The sequence below is a fragment of the Scyliorhinus torazame genome, chromosome 11 (assembly GCF_047496885.1).
Source record: "Scyliorhinus torazame isolate Kashiwa2021f chromosome 11, sScyTor2.1, whole genome shotgun sequence".
Taxonomy (NCBI): Eukaryota; Metazoa; Chordata; class Chondrichthyes; order Carcharhiniformes; family Scyliorhinidae; genus Scyliorhinus; species Scyliorhinus torazame.
Genome location: NC_092717.1, coordinates 100,762,896 through 100,790,859, shown reverse-complemented (window position 1 = coordinate 100,790,859; position 27,964 = coordinate 100,762,896). Strand labels below are relative to the sequence as shown.

General features: G+C 43.5%; 1 protein-coding gene across 2 annotated transcripts; it reads left to right on the top strand.

Annotated features, from left to right (window-relative positions):
- The first annotated feature begins 367 nt into the window (after positions 1-367).
- Positions 368-27,964, top strand: gdap1 (ganglioside induced differentiation associated protein 1). Of its 2 annotated transcripts, none has more exons than XM_072467534.1 (6): positions 368-558; positions 17,360-17,552; positions 20,616-20,789; positions 23,629-23,723; positions 24,408-24,522; positions 26,520-27,964. In XM_072467534.1, the coding sequence occupies exons 1-6, from the start codon at positions 403-405 to the stop codon at positions 26,861-26,863; spliced, it is 1,077 nt and encodes a 358-aa protein (XP_072323635.1). In that variant the 5' UTR covers positions 368-402; the 3' UTR covers positions 26,864-27,964. The 2 variants fall into 2 exon arrangements, with proteins under 2 accessions (XP_072323635.1, XP_072323636.1); XM_072467535.1 differs by lacking the exon at positions 368-558 and adding an exon at positions 20,204-20,297 and having other exon boundaries at positions 17,525-17,552.

Sequence of the window (27,964 nt, the reverse complement as noted above, 5' to 3'; positions counted from 1 at the left end):
CATATCTGCATGGGTTTCCTCCAGGTGCTTTGGTTTCCTCCCACAGTCCAAAGATGTGTAGCTTAGATTGGCCATGATAAACTTGTCCGTTAGTGTCCAGGGGTGTGTAGGTTAGGTAGGATTATGGAGATAAGACCCTCGGTCTTATTCAGAGGGTGGGTGCAGACTCGATGGGCAGAATGACCTCCTTCTGAACTATCGGGATCCATAGTTCTAATATAATCTGACTGCTCCCACCAGTTTGAGCTCGCCGCCTGGCCAGCGCTTTGGGGTGTGGGAGTTGTAGTTTTCGTCGGGGGCTGTACAACCTAGCGTGGCTGAGCCGAGCGACTCCATGGACTACATTACCCAGAATGCCCCGGGTGCACGGCGCACCCAGGTGTTGAGTCGGCGGCAGGCGCGATGGCGGCTGATGGGACTGGGGATGGAAAATGTCGAGAGATGGAGGTGCGAAGGCCGGATCAAGGTGACGGGTCACTACAAGTCACCCCAAAACCCGGGAAGTCTCTCATCAAACTGGTTCTGTACCATTGGTCGCAATCTTTCTGTTCGCAGAAGGTGAGATTATTTTGGATAACGGAGAGTGATTCGGGCTGGGCTTTTAATGTTGGGCATGTTTTTCCTCTTTTGTACCTTCAACTCTACTGTTATGGTGCCTGATGTTTTTCTGGCATGTAATGAGAGGTGACTGACCTATTTCCGAAACTGCATCTTAAGGTGGGTTTAACCTGGGTCAAATGTATTATCACAGGAGGCTCCGGATGATATTGTTCTCTGCACACATTCATGCCGGTGATGACTGGTGATATTTGTACATGTAATGGACGTGAATGGAGACTGGACCACTCTCACTGATAGTGTGCAGAATCAAACCTTTTGGGCTTTACACTATCTTGGATCAGGTCGGGTTGAGGGAGATCATCTAATTAACGTCCTGAATGAGTCTAGAATGGAGATTTACAATCTATTAGTTTGGTCACATTTCAATTTTTACTCACTCAAGGGGCAGATTTTGGTAAGATTAATGAATTTCAATGATAAAGTTTTAAAATATATATTTTTATTCCTTTTCTACACATTATACATAAAACAAAACCCAAAACAAAACGAATAACAAGAAACCTTCCCCTCGACCTACCAACCCAAAGTTAATTTGAAAAATAAACCCCCCTGTCCAATCCCCTCGTCCACCCCTTCCCCCCCTTCTTCCTCTTCCCCCCCCCTTCTTCCTCTTCCCCCCCCCTTCTTCCTCTTCCCCCCCCCTTCTTCCTCTTCCCCCCCCCCTTCTTCCTCTTCCCCCCCCCTTCTTCCTCTTCCCCCCCCCTTCTTCCTCTTCCCCCCCCCCCTTCTTCCTCTTCCCCCCCCCCCCTTCTTCCTCTTCCCCCCCCCCTTCTTCCTCTTCCCCCCCCCCCCTTCTTCCTCTTCCCCCCCCCCCCTTCTTCCTCTTCCCCCCCCCTTCTTCCTCTTCCCCCCCCCCTTCTTCCTCTTCCCCCCCCCCTTCTTCCTCTTCCCCCCCCCCTTCTTCCTCTTCCCCCCCCCCTTCTTCCTCTTCCCCCCCCCCTTCTTCCTCTTCCCCCCCCCCCTTCTTCCTCTTCCCCCCCCCCCTTCTTCCTCTTCCCCCCCCCCTTCTTCCTCTTCCCCCCCCCCTTCTTCCTCTTCCCCCCCCCCCTTCTTCCTCTTCCCCCCCCCCTTCTTCCTCTTCTCCCCCCCCCCCTTCTTCCTCTTCCCCCCCCCCCCTTCTTCCTCTTCCCCCCCCCCCCTTCTTCCTCTTCCCCCCCCCCCCTTCTTCCTCTTCCCCCCCCCCCCTTCTTCCTCTTTCCCCCCCCCCCTTCTTCCTCTTTCCCCCCCCCTTCTTCCTCTTCCCCCCCCCTTCTTCCTCTTCCCCCCCCCCTTCTTCCTCTTCCCCCCCCCTTCTTCCTCTTCCCCCCCCCTTCTTCCTCTTCCCCCCCCCCTTCTTCCTCTTCCCCCCCCCCTTCTTCCTCTTCCCCCCCCCCCTTCTTCCTCTTCCCCCCCCCCCCTTCTTCCTCTTCCCCCCCCCCTTCTTCCTCTTCCCCCCCCCCTTCTTCCTCTTCCCCCCCCCCCTTCTTCCTCTTCCCCCCCCCCCTTCTTCCTCTTCCCCCCCCCCCTTCTTCCTCTTCCCCCCCCCCCTTCTTCCTCTTCCCCCCCCCCCTTCTTCCTCTTCCCCCCCCCTTCTTCCTCTTCCCCCCCCCTTCTTCCTCTTCCCCCCCCCCTTCTTCCTCTTCCCCCCCCCCTTCTTCCTCTTCCCCCCCCCCCTTCTTCCTCTTCCCCCCCCCCTTCTTCCTCTTCCCCCCCCCCCTTCTTCCTCTTCCCCCCCCCCTTCTTCCTCTTCCCCCCCCCCCTTCTTCCTCTTCCCCCCCCCCCTTCTTCCTCTTCCCCCCCCCCTTCTTCCTCTTCCCCCCCCCCTTCTTCCTCTTCCCCCCCCTTCTTCCTCTTCCCCCCCTTCTTCCTCTTCCCCCCCCTTCTTCCTCTTCCCCCCCCTTCTTCCTCTTCCCCCCCCTTCTTCCTCTTCCCCCCCCCTTCTTCCTCTTCCCCCCCCTTCTTCCTCTCCCCCTCCCCCGCCTCTCCTCCCCCCCCTCTCTCCCCCCCCTCTCCCCCCCCACCCTCTCTCCCCCCCCTCTCCTCCCCCCCCTCTCCTCCCCCACCCTCTCTCCTCCCCCACCCTCTCTCCTCCCCCTCTCCTCCCCCCCCTCTCCTCCCCCCCCTCTCCTCCCCCCCCCTCTCCTCCCCCCTCTCTCCTCCCCCCTCTCTCCTCCCCCCCCTCTCCTCCCCCCTCTCTCCTCCCCCCTCTCTCCTCCCCCTCTCTCCTCCCCCCTCTCTCCTCCCCCCCCTCTCTCCTCCCCCCCCTCTCTCCTCCCCCCCCTCTCTCCTCCCCCCCCTCTCTCCTCCCCCCCCTCTCTCCTCCCCCCCCTCTCTCCTCCCCCCCTCTCTCCTCCCCCCCTCTCTCCTCCCCCCTCTCTCCTCCCCCCTCTCTCCTCCCCCCCTCTCTCCTCCCCCCCTCTCTCCTCCCCCCCTCTCTCCTCCCCCCCTCTCTCCTCCCCCCTCTCTCCTCCCCCCCTCTCTCCTCCCCCCCTCTCTCCTCCCCCCCCTCTCTCCTCTCCCCCCCTCTCCTCCCCCCCTCTCCTCCCCCCCTCTCCTCCCCCCTCTCCCCCTTCTCCCCCTCTCTCCCTTCTCCCCCCTCTCCGAAATGCAAAATAAACCAACCCCAATTTTGTGGAACCCCTTATTTGCCTCCTTAGGGCAAATTGCACCATCTCAAAGATGTAAGAACTCCATTAGATCCCCCAGCCATGCCAAGGCACAGGGTGGAAAAGCTGACCTCTACCCCAACAGAATCCGCCTGCGAGTGATCAATGAAGCAAAGGCTCAAACATCTGCCCCAGCTCCTGTCTGCAACTCCAGCAGGTCTGACACCTCGAATATGGCCCCCAGGGGACCTGGCTCCAAATCCACATGCAGGATCCCCGACATGGTGCTGAAAAACGACCCTCAAAATTTCTCCAACTTCGGGCAGGATCAGAACATGTGCCCATGACTATCCAGGCCTCTCCCGACCTTTTGCAAGTACCCTCTACGCCCTCAAACAGATGACTCATCCTTGACTTCGTCAAATGCGCCCTGTGTACCATCCTCAACTGTACCAACCCCAGCCTTGCGCACAAGGTTGAGACATTCACCCTCCGCAGCACCTCACACCACAGTCCCTCTCCAGTGCCATTCCCAACTCCTCCTTCCACTTGGCCGTAACCCCCTCCATAGACAGCTTATCCTCCAAAAATCCTCCCATAAATCGCCGAGGCGACCCCACCCTTCAACCCCATTACCGACAGGACCTCCTCCTACCACGAGGAGACATGCGCTGTCCTTATCCTTTTTTAACAACAGTGAAATAGATGCCTGTCCTATCGTCTCTGGAAGCGTCCCCATAGCTACCACGTCCTCAAACATATCCACCAACAGTGGCACCAACCTATCCAAAAACCTCTTATGATACTCCACTGGGAACCCATCTGGCCCTGGCGTTTTACCCACTTGCATCTTTCCTATCGCTACCTGAACTTCCTCAATCCCTACTTGGCTCTTTCAACCCTGCCCTATCTTCCTGTCCCACTCAAGTCCCTCCAAAAACTCCCTCCTATCTGACTCATTCCCCGGGGCTCCGACCTATGTAACGCAACCCCTTATAAAACTCCTCAAATGCCCTACTCGTCTCTGACGCAGCTACCAGCTCCCTCATCCCATCCCGAACCTGAACAATCTCCCGGGAGGCCGCCTGCCGGTGGAGCTGTCCCGCCAATAAGTAACTGCCCTTCTCCCTGTACTCGTATACCACACCCTTCGCCCGCCCCACCTGGAGTACCACTTTCCCTGTAGATGAAAGGTCAAACTGCATCTGCAGTTCCGTTTTAATGCTCCAGAGTCGGATCTTCCGCATATTTCTCATCCGTTTCCAAAATTTCATCTTACCAACCTCTGAAGCTCCTCTCTTGCCTCCCCACCCACCTGCATCTTAAACGCGATGACCTCGCCCCTTATGATCGCCTGCAGTGTCTCCCATACCACCGACGTTGAGATCTCCCCATTTTTATTGAACTCCACATAATCGGCAAACATCTTTGTCATTCTCACACAAGAACTTGGATCTGCCAGCAACCCCACATCCAAGCTCCACGCCGGCCCCTTCTCCAAGACCACATTCACCAAGTGCAGAGCATGATGTGAAATATCGATCGCCGAGTATTCCGCTTTCCTCACCCCTGACAATAATGGCCTCCCCATAATAAAGAAATAGATCCGCTACTCCATCTCCTTCATAAATGCTGCCAACATTCCCCCCCACAAGCCCGGATCAACGAGCGCGGCTCAGATCGATCCATCTTCGGATGCAACACTGTGTTTAAATCCCACTAAAATTAACTACTCCATGTCCAGGCTCGCGAGGGCCACCAAAATCACACATCATCTCAATTCAAGCATACACGCGAACCAACACCGCCAACCTCCCCTACAAAGCACCTGTTACTATAACGTATCTGCCACCATCTTTTCCATGTGAAACCTAACTATCTTACCAGCAACCCCCGGGCCCTGCTACCAAAGCCCAAGTGAAACACCCGAGTCAGCCAACCCTTCTGAAGCCTAACCTGGTCCTTCACCTTCAAATGGGTCCCCTGCAGCAGCGCCATGTCGGCTCTCAAGCTCTTTAAATACGAAAAGACTCTCGCCTCTTCACTGGCCCACCCAAACCCAGCATGTTCCACATTACCATTCAGACTGAGGGTCTCTCAACCCCCCTCCCATCCGCCGTAACCACCCCGCATGCCATAATTGCCCCCCCCAACTTATTTCAAAGATAAAGTTGAGTACGAAGAAAATAACTAACTTGCTGAGCAAAGATAAACCAATGTCAAACTAACAAATTGATAGTTATAAAAACTAAGTAATAAAAATGACTGTGTGCGTGTGTGCGTGTGTGCGTGTGTGCGTGTGTGCGTGTGTGCGTGTGTGCGTGTGTGCGTGCGTGTGTGCGTGCGTGCGTGCGTGCGTGCGTGCGTGCGTGCGTGCGTGCGCGCGTGCGTGCGTGCGCGCGTGCGTGTCCAAGTTTCGGGGTGCTCAGACACTCTCACCTACTTCGAGAATGGGTGAGGGTATGTACTGGTGTATGGATATGAAGGTGCTCTTGTTGTTTCTCTCTTGCCCCCTCACTCTTCACACATACACTCACCCTCTTTCCCCCTCTTCATTATTCTCTTTCTCAGCCCTGGTGGCGAGTCTCTTCACCCCCCCCAATCTGACCCAAGGGCTTTTTCAACTCCACTTCCCAAGCCTGGCAGCGCACTCCCTGCCGGGCACCAATGCCACGTTTTTCTTTTGAGTCAACATTGCTACCCTTCTGCCACTCCTTATCCATTCTTAGCCATCTCTAGACTCAATTATCCTAATGCCCTCCTCCATTCTCTACGGGCATCACTTGTCCAAAACACATCGACCTATATTCTGTCCTGCACAAAGATCCATTCATCGATTATTGACCTAAACTAGCCCTTATCGCACAACAGATTAAATTTAAACTCATTCTTACCAAATATATTCATAGACTTGTTTCATTCTACCCTCAAAACATGCGCCTGCTCCAAGTCTTATCGTATCATCTTGGGAATTCTTCAGTCTCATTCTGATTTTAAAAAAATATTAAATTCCCTCTCTTAATCTCACCAGTGGTGAATCCTTTGGTGGCACTCTCCTCAAGACTTCTATCTAAGTCCATCAGTCCCTGTTATTCTACTAATCTGTCTCCATGTTTCATATCCTTTTTCCTACCATCTTCCATTTGTGAAGTCGCTTAGGTGTTTCTATTTATGTTAAATGTGAATGCAAAATACTCAGCAGGTCTGGCAGCATCTGTGGTGAGAAACTGAGTTAATGTTTCAAGTCAAGTATGAGTTCTTTAGACCTGAAGAATTTGGCACACTTTTGTGTGAAATGTATGATACATTTTTTACTGAGGCTTGTAGATTTTCTGATTGTGATATCAAGAGTTGGATTTGTCTTTATAAAAGAGTAGGAAAACTTGATGTTTTACCTAGATCGGTGAGATTTGCAGCAGAAACCGTTAACCCCGATTACCCCTGATGGTTCCTGGGACTGTCCAACATCAATTACTCCATTTATTTCCTTTGTATTGAAGATAAGTGGTGGAATCCAAAAAGAGCCAGACTTCCCTTGAGGTCCAGAGATTACCCAGAGGTTGGAGGATGCCTTCTTTAGATGGACAAGCTGACTGAAGTCCATATCCAACTGGGATACTTGTCCTTTTTGGAAACTGCCAGAGGGCAAAAGGTTGTCCCGCTTCTCCAGACTTGAGGCTGTTTAAGTGCAGGTGCTGGGATCCTCCACCCAGAGAGGTGTGTTGCTCCAGGTGGCCCTCCTGTTTCTACATAGTTTGGAAAAGGACAATTTGGAAAGTACAGCCTGAAAGGCTAATTACTGTAAGCATATTCAATCATTTTCAAAAGGGAATTGTATGTTTTCTTGAAAAGGATCATTGCATTTAGATGCAGGCAGTTCTTGTTGGCTGCACAGTTATCAACGATCGGGCTGCTTTTCTCTAATGTGAAGCCTTGCTTTTAGCAGAGAGATGCAGCTACTCCACCTCTTAAGAACATCAGTCATCCATGCATTGTTTTTAGGTTGCCAGTAGACTAACCAAACCATTAGGGATAATTTTGCAATTTCTGTTTTCTTATCGATTATGTTAGCAAAAACGTGGTTATTCATGATTTAACCTTTTTGCTGTTTGGGTACATTTGCTGTTTGGATACAGCTTTTTTCAGGGCAAAAAGTCCTATTTTATTAGCATTAAAGATGTTGTTAAGGTTATAATGAGGCAAAACTTCAGGAATTTGGTCACGTATGCTGTTGCAACATTCCTGCAGAAAATGTGAACTGCCTTATGTAGGCCTGCCCTTGTTTATGTGTCCATTTTTGAAGTGGTTGATTGATGGTGCAGAAATCGAATTGGTTCCAAATGTTTGTGAATTTATTTGTCTTTAAAAACAAGCTGAGGTTAGGGACCAATAACGTTTTGTTTAAAGTAGGCAATGCTTGAGATTTAAGATACTTGTTCAGCAAAGGAAACCACAAGTTTCCAAGGGCTTTAAATAAACAAAAATAAACTTTAGTATACAAGGTTGGGAAAATAAAACCATTTAGAATATCTATTTGGTACTCTTAACATTCAGGATAAATATGAGGTACATCTGAATTAACAAGGTGACTGTGGTCAAACTACACTAAACAATAAATGGCAGATGCAACCTGGATTACCCCTCGATTGCTTAACAAGCTACCCAGACATCCTTAACTGTGAGTCAACCAATCTCTCTGAAATTCCCGCTCTCACTCAGGATTCTATCTTCGAAGATCTCGCATTGAAATTTTTTACAACAGTCACTCCAAATTGGATGGCTTCAACAGTGGTCTACCAGGGTTTCAATATTGCCTCTTGAGATTCTGTTCTCCTGGATTCCTGAATGCTCACTCAAGCACCAACTCACAAGCACAGTTTCAGCTCTTTGGCGGTGCCAAGCAGAACACTCCTGCTTCTAAAGGATGCCTTTGCCCCAATGGCCCGCAGCACAGTTAACAATCTTCAGCTGTCTTCTTGGATCTGCAGGGCATTTCTCGAATCCTGCTCGATTACCAGTCTCAGATGGCATCAACTACGGCCCACCTCGCAGTGTTTCAGTCTCGTCTTCCCAAGATTCTGTTCCCCTGGATTCCCGAGTATACACCTATGCATCAACTGACGAGCACAATTTCAGATCTTCAGTCGGGCTGAGAAGAACACTACTGTTCCAAGGGGTACCTTTGCCCCAGTGGCCCGCAGCATTGAGTCACCAACCTTTGGCTACCTTCTTCACTTAAAATCTGCTCTCTACAGTCTTATGATCCCAGACGATGGTATTACTGGCAAGTCAGATCCAAGACTGGAACCTGGCTTGATAGTACATATTTTTTGTTTTAAATCCTGGAGGGTATTTACTGAACTGATCCACAGGAGTCTGCTGTTGACGTTTTATTACAAAGATAAAACATTTATTGAACAAGAATCATGAACTGTATTACACAAAACAACAAAAAGGTTGGAAAGATTTCAGCAGACAATAAGAAAAAAAAAGATTCAAACTCAAGCTACTCGTTTTAACCCAGCAAATACATTTACAGACCCAATATTCCAGTGAAGAGATACCACTATTTCCACACCAAGGGTAGAGGTTCAATTGCAAAGATGTCTCTTTTTCCAGTAGACTTGTGAACAGTCACTAGACGTCCTTCTACAATTAGTATTTCCCTCGAGAGCCAGTAAACTCTAAATTTGCTGTAACTTTAGAGCAATGCATATGAGTTCATTTAAACTAATTTCTTCAGTCTGGCATTATTTTCAGACCTCTGTCTTCAATCTATGGTACACCCATACCAGCTGAAAGTAAAACTGCTTTTTTTGTGTCTCCCTGTCTCCGTATGAGTCTTCACTGATCCTCTGCTGCCAGGTAACGGTATGAGTTTTTCTACCTTTGTGTTTGTTTTAACTTGCCTAAATTACCAGCCCCTTGGTAACCCATCTCTTTACCTTCAGAGTTGTAAAGCCTCATTAAAATTGCAAGTATACAACTAGGGCCTGGAAACCCGGCTCCACTTAAAAAAAAACCTTTAAAATGAAACAAACCTAGGATTTATCTTTTTTTAACCGAAAAAAACGATATCTTGTTCCTAACATCCACAAATACAAATATACCGTACATAAATCTATATCTAGTTCTGAACAGCAGCTTTTCCTATTTAGAAGGAGCCTATTTCTCTGCTTTCTTTTTCCTTAACTGGGATCTGTTTCTGTCTCAGTCCCTTAACCTGGGAACTTCCTTTTGGGACCCCTGCCTTTCCCCTCTGCCTTGTTTGGGAACTTTCTCTACCCTGATTGGGACACTTGCTGGCTAGGTGCTTCGCACCCATTCACCTGACCAGATTATTTGCTCCCCTCCACTCTTTATGAAAAACTATGTGGGCATTGTCCTGGGCCCAAAGAACATAAAGACACAGAACCAGTCAACTCCTGGCTTGCGCATGCAGGGAAAGTCTGAAGTGTGTTGCGAGTTCTGAGCTTGACATTAAATTACTTTGGGTTTCAGAACACTGGTTTCCCTACAACGATCACTGCTGGAATATGTTTGAGGTGATGTAGGTTGTCCTCCACAGTCCAATAATTCAGCTGGCATTGACCATTGAGTTTCAAGTATGAATAATAACCTCTTGACCAGCTGCCACTGTTGGAATTACCAGTGTCTTCAGAAAAAACAAAGGAGCATGGGAAGATAGGAAATAGGAACAGGGCTAGGACATGAAATGAAAATCGCTTATTGTAACAAGTAGGCTTCAAATGAAGTTACTGTGAAAAGCCCCTAGTCGCCACATTCCGGCACCTGTTCGGGGAGGCTGTTACGGGAATTGAACCGTGCTGCTGGCCTGCCTTGGTCTGCTTTCAAAGCCAGCGATTTAGCCCTGTGCGAACTCGAGCATGCTCTGCCATACAACTAGATCCTGGCTGATGATCTACCTCAAAGCCATTTTCTCCACTATCCCATATTCTTTTGATATCTTTATATTGTGGCCATTTCACAGCTATTCAACTATAGTGTACCTTTCTCTCCCAACTGACCAGACGACTCTTGGAGTTCCAGTTCAAGATCTTAATTTCCCCAATTAACGCAAACACGGAGAGAATGTGCAAACTCCACATGGACAGTGCCCCGGGCCCAACCCCGGGTCCTCAGCACTGTGAGGCAGCAGTGCAAACCACTGCGCCACCATGTGCCCGAGTTCAAGATCTTTATTTAAGCTATAGAAGGGGAGCTAAACTTCCACCACGTGGCTTGCCAGCTCCCAGAGCAAAGAAATATTGTGGCAATTATACCTTCAGCTCATCTTCCAAGTAATTAGCATGTACCAATCAAAAGTGTACATTTATTTAGAAATTCTGTATCCATTCACAATTATTGAGATTACAGCCAATTCTAATTTCTGCACATCTACTTTAATTATAATATCATGAAGCATGCATTTTCTCTCCATATCTACGAACTTCCAGACATGAATAAGATAGAAATATGTTTGATGAATGGTGTATCAAACTCCCTTTCCATTGTTCCTCGTTTTAGCAGACACACAAGTTGCAGCTGCATAATGATCAATTTAATTTTTGTGTGCAAGCTGTGTAACTGAAGCCTTCCTTTAGAAGGCAGCTAGTGCCTATTAAAAAAAAAATTCTGTCTCTGCAGTCTGTGAGAATTCAGCAGTTAGCAGCTTGGGGATTCTGCTTTTTTAACCCTTTCACTTTAATATCTAGAAATCGATCAATCTCTGTCTTGAACGTAATGACTTGAATTTCCACACCCCTCCTGGGGTAGAGAATTCCAAAGATTCACCACACTGAGTGAAGAATTTAAACCTCATCTCATTCCTAAATGGCCTGCCTCCTATTCTCCGACTGTGAACCTTGGCCATGGCCAGAATTGTGAACAATGACCGCAAATGTGTCTACTACCTCGACAGTCACCTTTTTTTAAACACACTGGGATGTAAGGTTCTGGAGATTTAGCAATTTTCAGTCCCATTAATTTTTCCAATATTACTTTTTTTTAACTAATTTCTTTCAGTTCCTCTTTCTCACTGGTCCCTTGGTTCTCTGGTATTCCTGGGAGATCTTTTGTATCTTCCTTCGTGAAGACAGACACAAAGTAATTGTTTAGTTTCTCTGCCATTTCCTTTCCTTTTTCCTCATTATAAATTCTCCTGTCTCCGGGCCCACATTTGTCTTTGTTAATCTTTTCCTTTTTACGGTCCATTTTTATAGTTCTCACTAGTTTACTCTCATATACTACATTCTCTTTCTTTATCTATACCGTGCCTTACATTGCTATTACTGTTTGGTGATCCATAAACAATTCCTACCAATGCTGGGTGTCCTCGTTGTTTCTTTGCCCCACCCAAACTTATTCTACATCTTGATATTCTAATTTAAGATACTCTGTCACTGATGCACTTAATTGAAGTGCCGCCCCACTCCTTTTTGCCTCTCTTTCCTAATTTTCAATATCCTTGACCCTTCCGTTCCCAGCCTTGACCACCCTGCAGCCACGTCTCCGTAATGGCAATGAGGACATGGGTTTACTTCTATTTGTGCTGCCAATTCATCCATCTTATTACAAATGCTGTGTTAATTCAGACAGTGTCTTGAATTCTGTTTTTTAAAATTATTTTTGCAACCCCTAGCCTTATCTGCTGGTTCACTTACGTTTGTATGGTCTGTCCCTTCCTGCCACACTCATTACCAATTCTCTTATTTCTGCCTTGCTCTCTTGCCTTTACTGCTCTCTTTAATTTATTACATCTCGTCTCATCAGATCCTTTGCCCCACTGTTTTATTCAAAGCCCTCTCTACAGATGATACAAGTTGGGTGGGAGTGTGAACTATGAGGAGGATGCACAGTTTCTTCCGCGGGATTTGGACAGGTTTAGCGAGGGCATATGCATGGCAGATGCAGTGTAATGTGAATAAATGTGAGATTATCCACTTTTGTAGCAAAAATAGGAAGGCAGATTATTATTTGCATGGGTGTAAATTGATACTCAGCAAGACCTTGGTGTCCTTGTGCATCAGTCGCTGAAAGTAACCGCTCAGGTACAGCAGGCAGTAAAGAAGGCAAATGGCATGTTGCCCTTCATAGCAAGAGGATTTGAGATAGGAATAGGAATGTTCTACTACAATTGTATAGGGTATTGGTGAGGCCACACCTGGAGTATTGTGTGCAGTTTTGTTGTCCTTATCTGAGGAAGGATGTTCATTCTATGGAGGGAGTGCAGCGAAGGTTTACCAGGCTGATTCCTCGGATGGCGGGAGTTTAGAAGAGTGAGAGGGGATCTCGTACAAACCTATCAAATTCTACCAGGATTCGACAGGGTAGATTCAGAAAGAATGTTCCCAATGGTGCGGGAGTCCAGAACTAGGGTCATGGTTTGAGGATTGAGGCGAGGAGAAATTTCTTCACCCTGAGTGGTGAGTCTGGAATTTACTACCACAAAAAGTAGTTGAGGCGAAAATGTTGTGTAATTTCAAGAAGGAATTAGATATAGCTCTTGGGGTTAAAGGGATATGGAGGGAAGACGGGATCAGGGTTTTGAACTCGATCAGCCATGATCATAATGAATGGCAGAGCAGGCTCAAAGGGATTAATGGCCTCCTGCTTCTATTTTCCATGAGTGTTTCTATGTATATAAAACTCGCCAGAACACTGGTCCCAGCATGATTCTGGTGAAGACTATCCGAATGATACAGCTCCCACTTTCCCTAATACTGTTGCTGGTACTGCATGAATTTAGAATTTACAGTGCAGAAGGAAACCATTCAGCCCATCGAGAAGAGGGTGCTAAGAGATTAACCAGGATGTTGCCTGGTATGGAGGGCATTAGCTATGAGGAGAGGTTGAATAAACTCGGTTTGTTCTCACTGGAAAGACGGAGGTTGAGGGGCGACCTGATAGAGTTCTACAAGATTATGAGGGGCATAGACAGAGTGGATAGTCAGAGGCTTTTTCCCAGGGTAGAGGGTTCAATTACTAGGGGGCATAGGTTTAAGGTGCGAGCGGCAAGGTTTAGAGGAGATGTACGAGGCAGGTTTTTTACACCGAGGGTAGTGGGTGCCTGGAACTCGCTGCCGGAGGAGGAGGTGGAAGCAGGGACGATAGTGACGTTTAAGGGGTATCTTGACAAATACATGAATAGGTTGGGAATAGAGGGATACGGACCCCGGAAGTGCAGAAGATTTTAGTTTAAACGGGCAACATGGTCGGCACAGGCTTGGAGGGCCGAAGGGTCTATTCCTGTGCTGAAATTTTCTTTGTTCTTTGCACCGGCCCTTGGAAAGAGCACCCGAGTTAAGCCCACGCCTCCACCTTATCCTCGTAACCCAGTAACGCTATCTAACCTTTTGGACACTAAGGGGCAGTTTAGTATGACCAATCCACCTAACCTGCACATCTTTGAACTATGGGAGGAAATCCGAGCGGAGCAAGTCCACGCAGACGGGGTGAAAGTGCAAATTCTACACAGTCACCCAAGGCCAGAATTGAACCGGGACCCTGGAGCTCTGAGGCAACAGTGCTAACCACTGTGTCACCGTGCCGCCCATTGAAACCAGTTTCTCTCACTCTGTTCTTGAATCATGCATTTAATGCGACCATGCTCAAATTTGCTCATGGCTCAGGTACCAATTATGATATTGTTACCTGTGAAGTTCTGTTTTTCAATTTAGCCCCAAACTGCTCATACTCTCTCAGCGGAACCTCTTTTCGAGTCCTACCTATGTCATTGGTACCCACGTGTACGACAACAACTGGATCTGCCCCCTCCCACTGCACGTTCTTCTCCATCCCACAACAGATGTCCTGATACTTCATTTGGCATGCAATACAGCCTTCTGGACTCATTCATTTGGCTCCAGAGAACTGTACATCCTCTTAACAATAGATGTCCCTATTGCCACTACATAAATTTGAATTCTACCCCCCCCCCCCCCCATCACACATGAATGGCTTCTGAACCACAGGTAACCACTAACTCCAACATACTGCAGCTGCCACAAATCAGCTGTCCTGCCATCATTGCAGCATTTAATTTTACTGATTAAATTTTAATTAATGCCTCTACTCTTTCCTGTGTTTATATTCTTATTTCAATCAATGTTCTACTTTGCCTGGTTTAAATTCCCTGTTCAGATAAATAGGAAATACCAGCCAATTTAATAAGCTTTACTACTATTAGTAAACCATGCTACTACTACTATTAAATCTTTAGAATTGCTAAAGCTACAATTTGAGTACCCAGTTTGTTTTCCAATTAAGGGGCAATTTAGCATGGAGGAGTCGGGCCCGGAGGGCGACTGTCCGAAGTGCTGTCAGCCGCCCAGTGTCGGGAGCGCAGGGTGCACGAGACGTTCTGTAGCAGGGTGTGGGTCTCACTCGTGCCTAACACTATGTCGCCCCTCACCCCCTCTGGGGAACTCCCAGAATCTGGCACATCATAATTGAAGGTTCTTTTGTTTTTCTACCTCTGTAGATAGTTCAGGCAGTGCCCTATTGAGCCTCCTCTTCACCAACACTCCGACTCCCTCCCTCCCCACCCCCCCCCCCCCCCTTTCCCCTCTCTTCCCCCCCCCCCCCCCCCTTTCCCATCTGTTGGTACAGAGGCGAGGGTATCTGGTCTCTCCAGCGCAAAGTTTAGTGCTTGTACCATTTGTTTCTTGTAGAAACGTGTTGTGAACTGTTTTAATAATCAGAGTATCCACCCCCCCCCCCCTCCCCGTACATTAGTACTAAGGGGAGGAGATCCTGTTCCTCCAACACAAAATGAGTGTTTGTACCGTTTGGCCTTGTATATCTTTTTTACTGTTTTAATAAAAAAATATGGCCAATTTGCCTACCCTGCACATCTTTGGGTTGTGGGGTTGACACCCACACAGGCACAGGGAGAATGTGCAAACTCCACGTGGACAGGGACCCAGAGCCGGATTGAACCCGGGTCCTCGGTGCCGTGAAGCAGCAGTGCTAACCACAACACCACTGTGCTGCCCTGAGAATTGCTAAAGTTCCATGAATTTTGAAAGACAAATGAGAAAAATACTCAAAATCAATGACCTCTTTCTGGTGATGGCACAAGGTTTTTCTCAGAAGTAGTCAGTCCGTTCTGGAGCCATGGATTGGACTGTATAGCTCTTTTAGGTGCGGCTCTCTGTCTCCGGATCCTCCCCCTCCTGGAAATTCACGTGGAAAATAAAAGAATCTAGATTAGACAAGTAAGTCTTGATATTGATATATCAGATTTCATCACTTATTCTAAAATTAAATCTAAATAAATATCATTGCAGAAACAAATTCCGAGACAAAATAGACTTTCAAAATGTGAACCATGTGACAAAATTGAGACTTTTTTTGTAAGTGTCAGCAATATGGTGGAATACTTTGAAACTGCAAATTGTAATTGAAATAAGCATTTAGACTGCCATTATAGGATGAGCTCTACCCAGGGAGTTATATTAATTCCTTAGATCTTTATATCGAAGTGCCTGACACACAGTTTAGTGAAACAAGCTGGTTATGCAACAAATCATTATGGCCCATATCTTCCCAGCGTCACATTTAGGGGGTACCCGTCCTCTAGGAAGTTCCTACAAGTGTTTATTCGTCAATTGTCCAGAAGTGCTAACTTCCTCTGGACAATTGGGCTTGGGAGCCATCCGACTGAAACAATTTAAATCTCTAACTTCGAATGGTTCTGCCAGTTTACCCTGATAGTTATTTTGAAAGAGTTAGAGGGGATAAAAAAAAATCACTTCTAAACCCAGAATAACTATTAAAAACAACTGTCCCAGCTGCACACTACATGCTCCACCCCTGCCACCCCCCAGGATTCCCACCTCTCCCATTCAGGTGTGACCTGGTCAGACCCCCCCCCCCCCCCTTACAATGTAGCCCAGTCCCTATCAAACTGATGCAAAGAAGTGTGCTAAGCATACGACTAAACGGACAACTTAGTTGCGACCTAGATGACAAAGTCACACTCAGCCCTTGTTATCCCTGCAAACACTTCACTAATATTAGGGGATATGCACCAAAATTAAGAGAGCTGTGCAAGAAGACTAGTTGAGCAATAGCTTGAAATAATCTTACTCTCAGAATCAAACCCATTAGTGAGTACCCTAGATTCTTCCATCAAACCACCAGGCATGGCAGCACATACACAAATGCACCATAATCTGTAACTTGCAGCATACTTTTCTCTGTACCATTACCTTCAAGACAGGGTAAATGTTGACCACAGAAGAGTATGCTAGGAATGCAGGACAGTGGAAGCAGCATCGAGCAAAGCAATTCCACCAACAATGGCTCAGAACAAAGCTGGATTTCTGCCACATTTGTTTGTGACTTGTGGTGGACAGATAAACTGCTGAAGGGAGGAGGAGGCTCCATAAACATCCCCGTCCATGATGCTGGAGCCCAGCCAGTGAGTGTAAAAGACAAGGCTGAAGAATCTACAACTATTGACCATCACATTGGATGATTCATTTCAGCCTCCTCCTAAGATCCCTCCATTGTAGATGCTAGTCAACAGCCAATTTGCTTCACTCCACAACTAATTTTGCTTGGATACTGGGAGGCTGTGGAACTTGGTAGGATGGGATACTTGCAATTTTGGACTTTGTGCAAATGAAGCCACGAGCAGTGAAGTTTTGAATGAGTGCAGGTTGGCAGGTAGAAACAGGAATACTGACTGGAAGAGCATGAGAGAGGTAAGCTGACAGCTGGTAAAGGTATGGATCAAGGTTTGGGCCACAGTAGGGAGGTGGGTAGTTTATGGAGGTCTAAGAATGTGGTCTTGCAATAGAATAGAATAGCTTTGAGAAAGAAATCTCAGATTAAACTCAGTTATGATTCTTTTGGACTTAACCTGAGGTGGCAGCTGGAGAGCCTGATGGTCTCTAGGATAATGATTTAGATGGCTGCAGGTTAGGATGACCATTGTTCTTAAATGATTTTCATGCAAGCTTTTGAATACACTTGCTCACATGCATGCTTTAAGACAGACACCTTGTGCACACTTATCGTTTTGGTATGAAAACTAATTAAGAAAGCAAAAATCACGCACATCTATGCAATAAACGATTCAGGTACTTGATATGTGAAAGGATTAACATGTATGGTGTTGATGATATCACTTTTCTGCATTTCAGGTTCGTTTGGTTATTGCAGAAAAGGGTCTAAAATGTGAAGAGTATGATGTTAACCTACCATTGAGTGAGCACAATGAACCTTGGTTTATGCGTTTGAACCCAGCAGGAGAGGTACCTGTGTTAATTCATGGCGACAACATTATCTGTGAATCCACTCAGATCATTGACTACCTGGAGAACACCTTTGAAGATGGTAACATTTAAGGAAATACTTTGTTTCAGTGAAACTATGTGTATATCTTTCTGTGAAGATGTGATTTGGAAGCCTGATATGAATTAAGGTCTAGATTAGGTGATTCATTCAACAAAAATGCCTTCACCTTCATTGTCTAGCAGAATTCCTTTCTCTTTCATCCTCTCACCGTGGTTTGGTCCGAAGTGCGCAGTGACCTTCCATAAGTCGCCATTGTCCATGTTTCAGCTTGAACAGTGAATATCAACAGGTTGTTTAATTGTGGGGTCATCAAAACCAAAACCTAGTCTGCTCACCTGAGGTCCACACAAGCAAATGATAAAAAGATGATGGTGAGCATGAATTGTGCTTGAATTGGTTTGTAGTGGGGGCAAGTTGTGCGTCATCAGTCTCACCCTCGCGTCCATTTCTGTCAGTGGCAAGATGAGTCTATGTGGCTGGAAATAGATCCAGATGCAGTGGGTGACCAGGATGTCTTGTGCTCTACACATCCACATGCACATTCTGGCAGAGGCTTCCCCATCTTAATTGTGTGCAATGAGGATACTTCTGGCAATCTGGCACAATCTTTGTCTTTGAAGGAGCCGTTGAAGACAGAGTCGTGATTGATTTAAGGAAATAAAGTCTTGACCAGCTGAGGCTTTCCAGGTATCTTGTAAATAGGAGTTTTTAAGTGAGGGTGATCAAAGTCTGAAATTTTCTGTCAAGACAACAAATTTTGCTTCTCAATACATTCACAAATATAAATTACAGAATCCATTTTGTGTAAGTAGTTGAGAGAGTCTGAAATGTAAATGTACAGATGTCTTTGTGGATGAGCTGTCTGTTAATGGCTTGACTTAGTTTGCCTCTGAGAATCAGCAGTCACTGTTTCATTTAAATGTAGAGTACAGCACCCCCTGCTGTAATAATTATGAATGGCTATTTTTTTTCCATATGGTTTTTCTCAGTGAGATTGGTATATTGCTGAGTTGAAGGTAGTTTTATGGAATGCATGCCTGCTTGTTGACCCATCCGTAAATAATCAGAGAATTTAGAACTGCATCTTTATTAGGTATCATTTCCTATTACAAAACTAAATCTATGGCCCATAACTTCCTAGATCTCCAGCTTTGCATTTGGGGGGGTACCCAAATGATGTGCTGGGGAATCCCTCTAGGAAGTTCCCACATAAGGGTTTACCTGGCAATTGCTGACTTCCTCTGAACAATCGCGTTGGGCTGGGAACCATCCGACAGAGGCGATTTAAATCTCTAACTTCAGATGGTTCTGCCAGTTTTACCCTAATAGTTTTAAAAATAAATTTAAAGTGCCCAATTTTTTTTTCCAATTCAGGGCCAATTTAGCGTGGCCAATCACCTATCCAGCACATTTTTTTGGGTTGTAGGGGTGAGTCCCACGCAGACACGGGGAGAATGTGCATGGACGGAATCCACATGGACGGTGACTTGGGTCTGGGATCGAACCCGGGTCCTCAGTGCCATGAGGCAGCAGTGCTAACCACTGTGCCACCGTGCCGCCCCTTTTTACCCTAATAGTTGCTCTGAAAGAGTTAGAGGAAACAAATCACTTCTAACTCCAGAGTAACTGGGACAACACCCCACATCCCCCTGACCTTGCTGCAAAAAGGGGGGGCGACTTCCCTCTCTGCACCCCAGTTACTCCATGACGCTGCTGCCGGGGGTGCACTTCACTGTTCCTGTCTCGCCCAGCCTGAGTGAGGAAGATTGGGCGAGACAGGGGCCTCGGAATCCCAGCGAAGGTAATTCTGCCGAGAGTGGCCATCTGACGGAGGTTTCCACTCTGAGGAAGTTACAGGTCTGTATTTGTTGCGTACAGGAATCCGTGACCAATTGCAGTGCTTTTTATGATATGATATAGAAGGTGTGGGTTTTATTTTGAGACTTTTGAAATAGTATTTGTGTACAATTTGTTTTCAAGAAAAGTTGTACATTTTCCAAAAGAAGTAACGTAATACAGAACTGGAAGAAATACTCCCCAAAAAACATTTTAATTCTTGTGTTCTTAGTATTTGCAAAAATAATATTTTGACATGGAATTGAGTGGCTTAGAGTGGGAATTCTTACTTTTGTCCCCCCTTTTTCTCTGGAGCCTGTGGATGCTAAGGCCAATTGTAATGCACCAGTGGCTGCCATCAACTAATTTAAGATGGACTTTACATTGGTTGTGGGACTTTTGAGTGACAGTGCACTTGAACTCTTGAGCTTACTGTGGTATCAGTGCAACTCTGGGCTCTTTACCATCTTACACAGTGTATTTAACCATTGAATTGTCAAGAAAATGTATCTAATAATCTCTTGAACAAAAAATTATATCCATGTAACACGTTTAAATTGGACCATATTTTTCTTGTAAATCTGATGCCTCAATTGAACAGCTTTAGCCTAGTCTTTAGCAGCATTGCTAACTCGCCCTTGTTGCTTTGAAAGAAAGCCTTGCATGTGTATGTGATTTTGTTTCTAATTAAACGTGCTTCAGTATATGCATATTACATGAGAGTTTTCCATACTTGATTTCACATTTGACATTTTAATATTTATTTTCACATTATTTTCATATTAAGTTGAGGATTTATAAATCAGCTTGATTTCCTGAATACGTTTACATATTTTTTGTCTTTTTCTTTACAGTTATTCCTTTGTTACATCAAATCATAATGATTTTGAACTAATGTACAGTATGTAGACCTAGCAGGCTCAACAGCTGGAATGTGTCAGTTTTGAGGTAACATGTTCTGCAATATGCTTGTAATGTGCTGTTTCAATGTTTAAACAATTACTTGATGGAAATTAGAATATATTTGGTATAATACGGAATTTCCTAGACTTAGTTCAAAGAAATTTAGGATTGAAATCAGATTGGGATATTAGATATTTAAAATAAATCGGTTAATGCCTCTTTTAAGTAGTAGACAAAATAATTTTTTTTGTTTGTTTATTTATTGCTTTTATTGAATGTACTGTGTGTTTTATGCCCCATTTTTGCTTTGCTTCGCAACTTGACTGCTTTACTGAGAGTGTCCTTTGTGTATTGTACTTTCAGCAAATATCCCCAAATTGATGCCAAAAGAAGGAAGCCTGTATTATCCACGAGTACAACATTATCGAGAACTACTGGACTCTCTCCCCATGGACGCCTATACTCATGGTTGCATTCTTCACCCAGAGTTAACTTTGGACTCCATGATTCCTGCATATGCAACCACTAGAATTCGCAGTAAGTAGAACCAAGCAACACAATTGAAGGGTGAAAATGTATTTCTCTCTGTTCGTTGTGATACTAATTGGCTGAAAATTCAGTAAACTTTACAGTTTATTGAGCATTTCTATCTATAGTTTGAATCTTGATGGAAACCACCACCTTCCTTGCAATGATTTATTTTGTTGGGTTTTAAACCCAAATGGAGCTCTCTAAAATTATTATGCTTGCATACACCTAAGCTAATCTTCTGTCAGCAAAGAGACCGTCTTGCACATTTTCACCAAACTAAATTTGATACATTATCTTAACATTACAGATGAAGTGTGACTTAGAAAATTTGTGTGTTTTAAAACATGTAGATTAATTTACGTTTTAACATAGGGCCACATGTTTTGCATCCCATACAAAATTGTGAGGGCGTGTTAGTGATGGTATCTTAGCCTCCTATATTGGAGAGAACTGATGTTTGCATTGCTTAGTTGAGGAGGGTAATGCTAATGATAACACTAGAGGCACAACTGTGATAATTATAATTTAACATCACATCGCCCCTGTGGTGCTTATCGTGCCTTTTGGTTATAGGTATGTACCTGAATATATTTTGAGAAGGAAATAAATGATGGCTTTTGAGTGTTCCAGCTCACTTTATTTCCATAGTCCTGCAAATCTATTTGCCCCTCAAATTCCCATCCAATTTCCTTTTGAAATTGTTAATTGAACCTATTTTTGCCATCCTTGTGGGAAGTAAGTTCCAGATCATTACCGCTTGACTCATAAAATAATTTCTCACACCCCTCCTGAGTCTCTTGCTCAAAACCTTCTTCATCTGCCTTATCTAAATCAGTCATAATCTTCTGCATCTCTATCAAATCTCCCATATTCTCCCTATCTCACAGGACTACAATCCCAGTTCTCCAACCTAACTTTGTATCGAAAATCCCTCATCCCTGAAACTATTCTGGTAAATCTCCTCTGCACCCTCAAAGACCTTTGTATCCTTCCTAAAGTCTGGTGACCATAACTAGATGCAATACTATAGTTGTGACCCAAACCAGAACTCAATAAGGGTTCAGCATAAATCTCCTGCCACTAAGAAGCCCAGCATCCCATACGCTTTGCTAATTACTCTGTCAACCTTCAACAATCTTTGCAGGTGAACCCAGGTCCCTATGTACAAGTTATGAGTATTCAGGGTAGAACAGGCTGAAGTCTGGCTGCAAATCATCTCATTCAAATAGTTTGTGAGCACTTTATATCTGCTCAGGTGAAGAAAAGTTATGTGGGTGATATGGTGACCTATGAAGTAGTGTTGCATTATGATCTAATGGAGGTGGGGATATTATTCAATAAATGTTTAGAAAGGTTTTGGTTTCAACAGATTGTAGTAGTTTAGCGCATGTTTTAGTGCCATAATAAGGTCTGGGAAGAAACAGCTTATTTAATAATGCTGTGTACATCATGAATTCTGTCCCCTGCCTTGAGCTCAGTTATTATTTTCTTGGATTTTAATGGTAAATATAATTGTAGCAATTATGTGTAGAATTATTTAATGCAGCGGTATTAAAACTGATTCACTTTTTAAAAATGGTTCAACATGTCTAGATTTAAAAAACTTTGGCTTCGTACTGCAATTTAGGATTAATACGTTGTTGTGAATTACTATCTGAAATGTTGTGACTTACTATCTGAAATTTATGTTATATTGTGAAATGACAAGTAATTTTCCAGCTTTCCAGTTTATTCAGAACATCTAATTTTGCGCTATGGCTTGGATTTTGTGTTGGAAATAACATTGAGCGCTGATAGCCTCAATGTTATTGTGCTGTAAATTGGGCAGCAATCCTTGGAGTACTTCCATATAGTTAAACGCCAATCCAGAAGTTGCTGTCAACTGTTCAGATTTTGGTTGTGAGTGCTACAAAAGCCTTGCACTTTTTATGTTAATATTTTCATTAAAAATGTGCTCAATTTTCATTGTTGGGTAGAAATAGTTTTTTATTCCCTTTTATTAAATTATTGCATTCCAACCATTGTGATTAATGCTGCAGAATAAATCTATTTTTTACCAAAGGGAAACACAAAATGCTATTGTGTGATCTATTCAGTGGGTAGCAATGTTCTTGAAGTTATATTGCTATGCAGAGAATTCTTTTGATAGATTTAACAAGTTAAAGAACCTTAACTGCGCTTTTCCAAAGAAACATCACTATATTTATTACTTCTACCAAAAATTAAAAATAATTTACGGATCTCCACGATCTGCATCATTCTACCATTACAACCAGTTCCAGCCATGTATTCCACACAAACCCTTGATCCTTCAATTCTGACATCTTGAGAATTCTTCCCTCTGGACTTCTTTTGGTAACAGAGTTGTCAGCTGTTTTACCTGTATTTTGGAACTCTGTTCCTGAACACCCTCTGTTTCAGTGAATTGCCTTGGGACATTTTCCATGCTAAAGGTGCTATATAAATGCAAGCTATTAGAACAAAAAGGCTGGTAAATCATAGCAGAATCATTACATCTAATTATGTGATAGCGATTTAAGGTAGGCACAGAAGCAAATTACTTCATGATGGTTACAGTTTTTGGTGTAGTTAAAATACGATGGGCAATTAATCAATAGATTAGCAACAATTACAGGTCTAGCCAACTTTTCTCACATCCCAAGGGAAAAAAAGTGCAGTGTCAGGTTTTCTTGATAGTGTACTATGATGAAAAAATCTGGAAAAATATGAGTATGATTTTGCAAATCCAGATCCTCAACTGTTGAATTTGAATCCCTTTTCCTTTCCCTGCACTCCAACCCCATTTGCCTTTTCAAAATAATGTTCATTTCATTTTTTTTCTCAGGCCAAATTGGAAACACTGAATCTGAATTGAAAAAACTTGCTGAAGAACACCCAGAATTGCGTGAAGCATATTTAACAAAACAGAAACAAATTAAGGTAAGAGCTTATATAATTAACAAAAAATGTTTTATTTGATGTTGGCATTATGCGCTTTCTCTTTAAAATGTACTTTTAAATTATTAGCTTGCTAACAAAGACATTGGCAAAAAGCCAAACTAATTTTGACTGAAAATACAGACCAGCAAATGTACTGTGGAAAATTGTTACCAAAGGGCGCAATACTCTGTCATGAGTAAAACCATAGGTTAAATATCCAAGTAATGAGACCACAAGTAATCCCTTTGTTTGGCCTGTCCCTACAGTTTAGTCTTGTCAAAATCTAGCTTGTAACATTTCCAGTGATCATCTATTTGTGTGAATTGTGTTGCAATTTTACTCCCAGACGATATCCAGAATATGGAACCCCATCCCTATTGGGTCTGCAAATCTTTTGAATTTAATATATATCTATATATTATAACTTTTGCACTACTATTGTACATCAATGGGCTAATATTTGTCTGCAGGCAATGGAAAATGTCCAGAGTACAGGAAACTTGCTGATATGGCACAAATATTCAATTGCTGAAAACACCACATTATCCCCTAGCACACTGAGCACTACCAATGGAGTTTCACTGCTCTCTTAATTTATAAAATCTTCAGAAGCAGAGTATTATTCACCCTAATCTTCTCCTGTATAAACCCAGTTCCCCTTTTCATATTTTTTTAAATCTTTAGTCCAAGATACGGGACCATGATAATGTAAACTACCTGAAAAAAATATTCCGTGAGCTGGAAAATGTTCTGGATCAGGTGGAGACTGAGTTACAGCGAAGGATTGAGGAAACTCCAGGTTTGTAACAAATAGATTACGTTATATTTGGACACCTGCTTTTCATTGGCTTTTTGTTTTCCCCTCATTCCATTCTTTAGCTTGTTTATGGGGCAGGTAATCTCCTATCTTGGAACTTTCATTGTGTTACTTTGGAAAATTTTGCAAGTGTGATTCAGCCTGAGGTATCTTGTCTTCAGATTTTCTCCACCTCCTATTGGGAAACATCACTCCACAATGGCTTGGTTGAGATCAGAAATATGCCATATTTGGCAGGTGCCAATTTCTTAATTGGAGACTTAGTGCCTTACTCAGTTAATCTGTTCAGCAGTATACACTCTTGCGAAACTGTAATATTTTGGCAGCAGAGATTTCGGCCTCCTTGACCCTGTACTGTGGAATTTTATTTTTTCTAAATATTTCTGTTTAACATCTCTCCTCACCTTCAGACACTATATAACTTTACTCGCAGTTCCTGCTTGGTGCCCTCTGGTCTCTTATGAAGTGATTTGGGGTGTTTCCTTATTTGCAAGGCACTTTAAGTTCACGGTGCTCATGAAAATTAGGCATTGGTCCTAATTTGAAATTGATCTTTTAAAAAAAATACTTGGTAAAGTTATACCGTGTAAAAACTACATCTGTTTTCCTCCCCGTATTTCATTGTGCATTGTTTTATTGTGTGGTTCCAGGAAAAACTTGCAGTTTCAAAATAACTTAATTGGAAAATGCAAGCGCTATTTTAGTATATATATATCAAAAAATCTTTGCGAATTTTGTTTGCTGTGGGGCTCAGTTACATGGAGGTTAGGTACATTATCCTTCTCGCATGCGAGTGAACATTTGCAGGTTATTCAACCATGAGAGAAATTACTGTGAAATATCATCCTTGCCTAATATCCAAACTTGCGTACATAGAGGTTGCTGGGTAGTAATCAGGAGTAGCTGAATCTTTCCTTTACTAACACGAGTGCCTGAGGCCAATTACAGTTCATTTAATGCATCCCAATTTAGCTAATTTAACACACATTGTTAAATTGGGAGATCTAAATCACAACAATACATAAGATAAATATACTAAGCCATTGCAGAACGCCATTGTCCACAAATAGGAGTCAGATGCTAGAGTTAATACCCCGGTGGAAGCTTCTGCTTCAAATCAGTAAGGTGAAGATCTCAGAGCCCTGAAGATTTAACGTTTTTGTTAAAGTGCAATTATCATTTTCTATTTTGTCTGATTAAATCTTAAACAAGTGGTTGTAGTAGTTGAGCATTGGATTCTTAACAATGGACTCTCAGTTCTGATTTCAGCCTCAGCTTGTGTTTGAAATTGCCTGGATTAATGCTGGGGTTATTGGGACCTCATGGGAAGGGAATCAGTTTTGTCACTTGGTTAATTAAACTTCAGAATTCATAACAAACATTGTGCAAATTGGTTCCACTGCCAGCACTGAGAAGTTGAATATTTGTTTAATTTGATGTTTTTGTTAGGCATTTGCCAATATTTAGGACAGGCTTGCAGGCTCATTAAACTACTTTGGAATATACCAATCTTACAAGTGAATTTGGACTATGTGTATGCTCTGTCACATTAGAATGTTCCATTTTGAAGGCAGAGAAGAAGAATTTACATTAGTACATCTGCCCAAACACCTGTTGAGTTAACAGTCAACATTACCATTCAGGAAGTGATCCACACTATCCCTCCCAGTTTTTATATATATATATATATATAGGAAGGTAGCATATTTGGCCAGAAATGAGGAAAAAGTGGACAATGAAATAGAATCTAAAGTGGATTATTATTTCCATGTGCTGCAAATCACATTTTGAAAATTTAAGTCTGAAAATTAACTGCAATATTTGCTTTATCTATTTGTACCTTTATCAAAAGGCTATGTTTGAATGATAAAACAATGCTTTTTGTCTTGTGTTAATTTGTAAAACCTTTCAAGTAATACAACTTACAATATACAGTTATTAATGGAAATATTAATCAAGTTTATCTTTTTTTTAAACAGAAGAAGGATTTCAGCCGTGGCTCTGTGGTGAGTTCTTTAGCCTTGCAGATGTAGCTCTCAGTGTAACACTGCACCGGCTGAAGTTTCTTGGACTTGCCAGAAAATATTGGGGGAATGGAAAACGGCCAAATTTAGAGTCTTATTATGATCGTGTGTTACAGCAAAGGACTTTCCGAAAGGTCTTGGGAAATGTGAACAACATTTTACTGTCAGCAGTACTGCCTACTGCTTTTCGAGTTGCTAAAAAGCGTGCTCCATCATTTTTGGGCGCAAGTTTTATTGTAAGCTTGCTGGGAGGAATAGGGTATTTAGCCTTCCTGTTCCTTAAAAAGAGACTATCATAGAACCCGTTGGCATGAACTTAATCAAATTCTTGGTAAAAATAACTTTGAGGAAGAGCTGTGGTAGCTACAATTTCATTGCTATTATCATGGTAAAACATTGATCAATAAAGACATTGTGGTAACTTGCATCCTGTAGTAAAGATAATTACTGTCACTTTTTTATTTTCAGAGAACAAGGTTTAAAAAATGGGAAGTTTAAAGAAATTTGTGCACCATGCAACCCATTTATTATAGAACTACAAAAACTTATCTGTTCACTTTTGTATTTGAAGCCAATGTTAGGTAGTAGACTGCTGTCTCATCCTAATGTTTTTGGGTTACAGCACATTAACAATGCTTTCATGCATTTGAATAAGTCTAGATATGAATCACTTTGGTTCAAAGACCTGTACATACTTAAACTAAAACAGAAAATGCTGGATAAACTCTGCAGGTCTGGCAACATCTGTGGAGAGAAACGGAGTTAACGATTTGGGTCCAAATGACTTTCTACAAAACTATAGAAGTACAGAACTACAGTTCTGTAGAAGAGTCATTTACATCTGAAACATTAACTTTGTTTTTCTGGGGCAGCACGGTGGCACAGTGGGTTAACCCTGTTGCTTCATGGCGCCGAGGTCCCAGGTTCGATCCCGGCTCTGGGTCACTGTCTGTGTGGAGTTTGCACATTCTCCCCGTGTTTGCGTGGGTTTCGCCCCCACAACCCAAAGATGTGAAGGCTAGGTGGATTGGCCACGGTAAATTGCCCCTTAATTGGAAAAAATGAATTGAGTACTCTAAATATTAAAAAAAAGGAAAGCAACTTTGTTTTTCTGCATGTATGCTTCCAGACCCTCTGAGTTTATCCAGCATTTTCTCTTTTCATTTCAAAATTCCAACATCTGCAGTATTTTGCTTTAACTGTAAGTACCCAACTTCAATTAATTTCATTCTTTTCTGCTGAGCCTCTTGTTATATCTCTGAATATGCAAGTTTGATGTCTACATTACACAATCCAGCTAGAGGTGATGTACACTGATCTTTACAGCCTGTGTTAACTTAGAAATACCATTTCTATATCAAATGCTAATGTAGTTAAATAAAAACATTCAGAAAATAAAA

Excerpts from the sequence above, each read along its gene's own strand:
- gdap1 (XM_072467534.1), top strand. The coding sequence starts at position 403 with ATGGCGGCTGATGGGACTGGGGATGGAAAATGTCGAGAGATGGAGGTG. Across the intron at positions 17,553-20,615 it reads GGAGAACACCTTTGAAGATG|CAAATATCCCCAAATTGATG; the intron begins GTAACATTTAAG and ends TTGTACTTTCAG. Across the intron at positions 20,790-23,628 it reads TGCAACCACTAGAATTCGCA|GCCAAATTGGAAACACTGAA; the intron begins GTAAGTAGAACC and ends TTTTTTTCTCAG.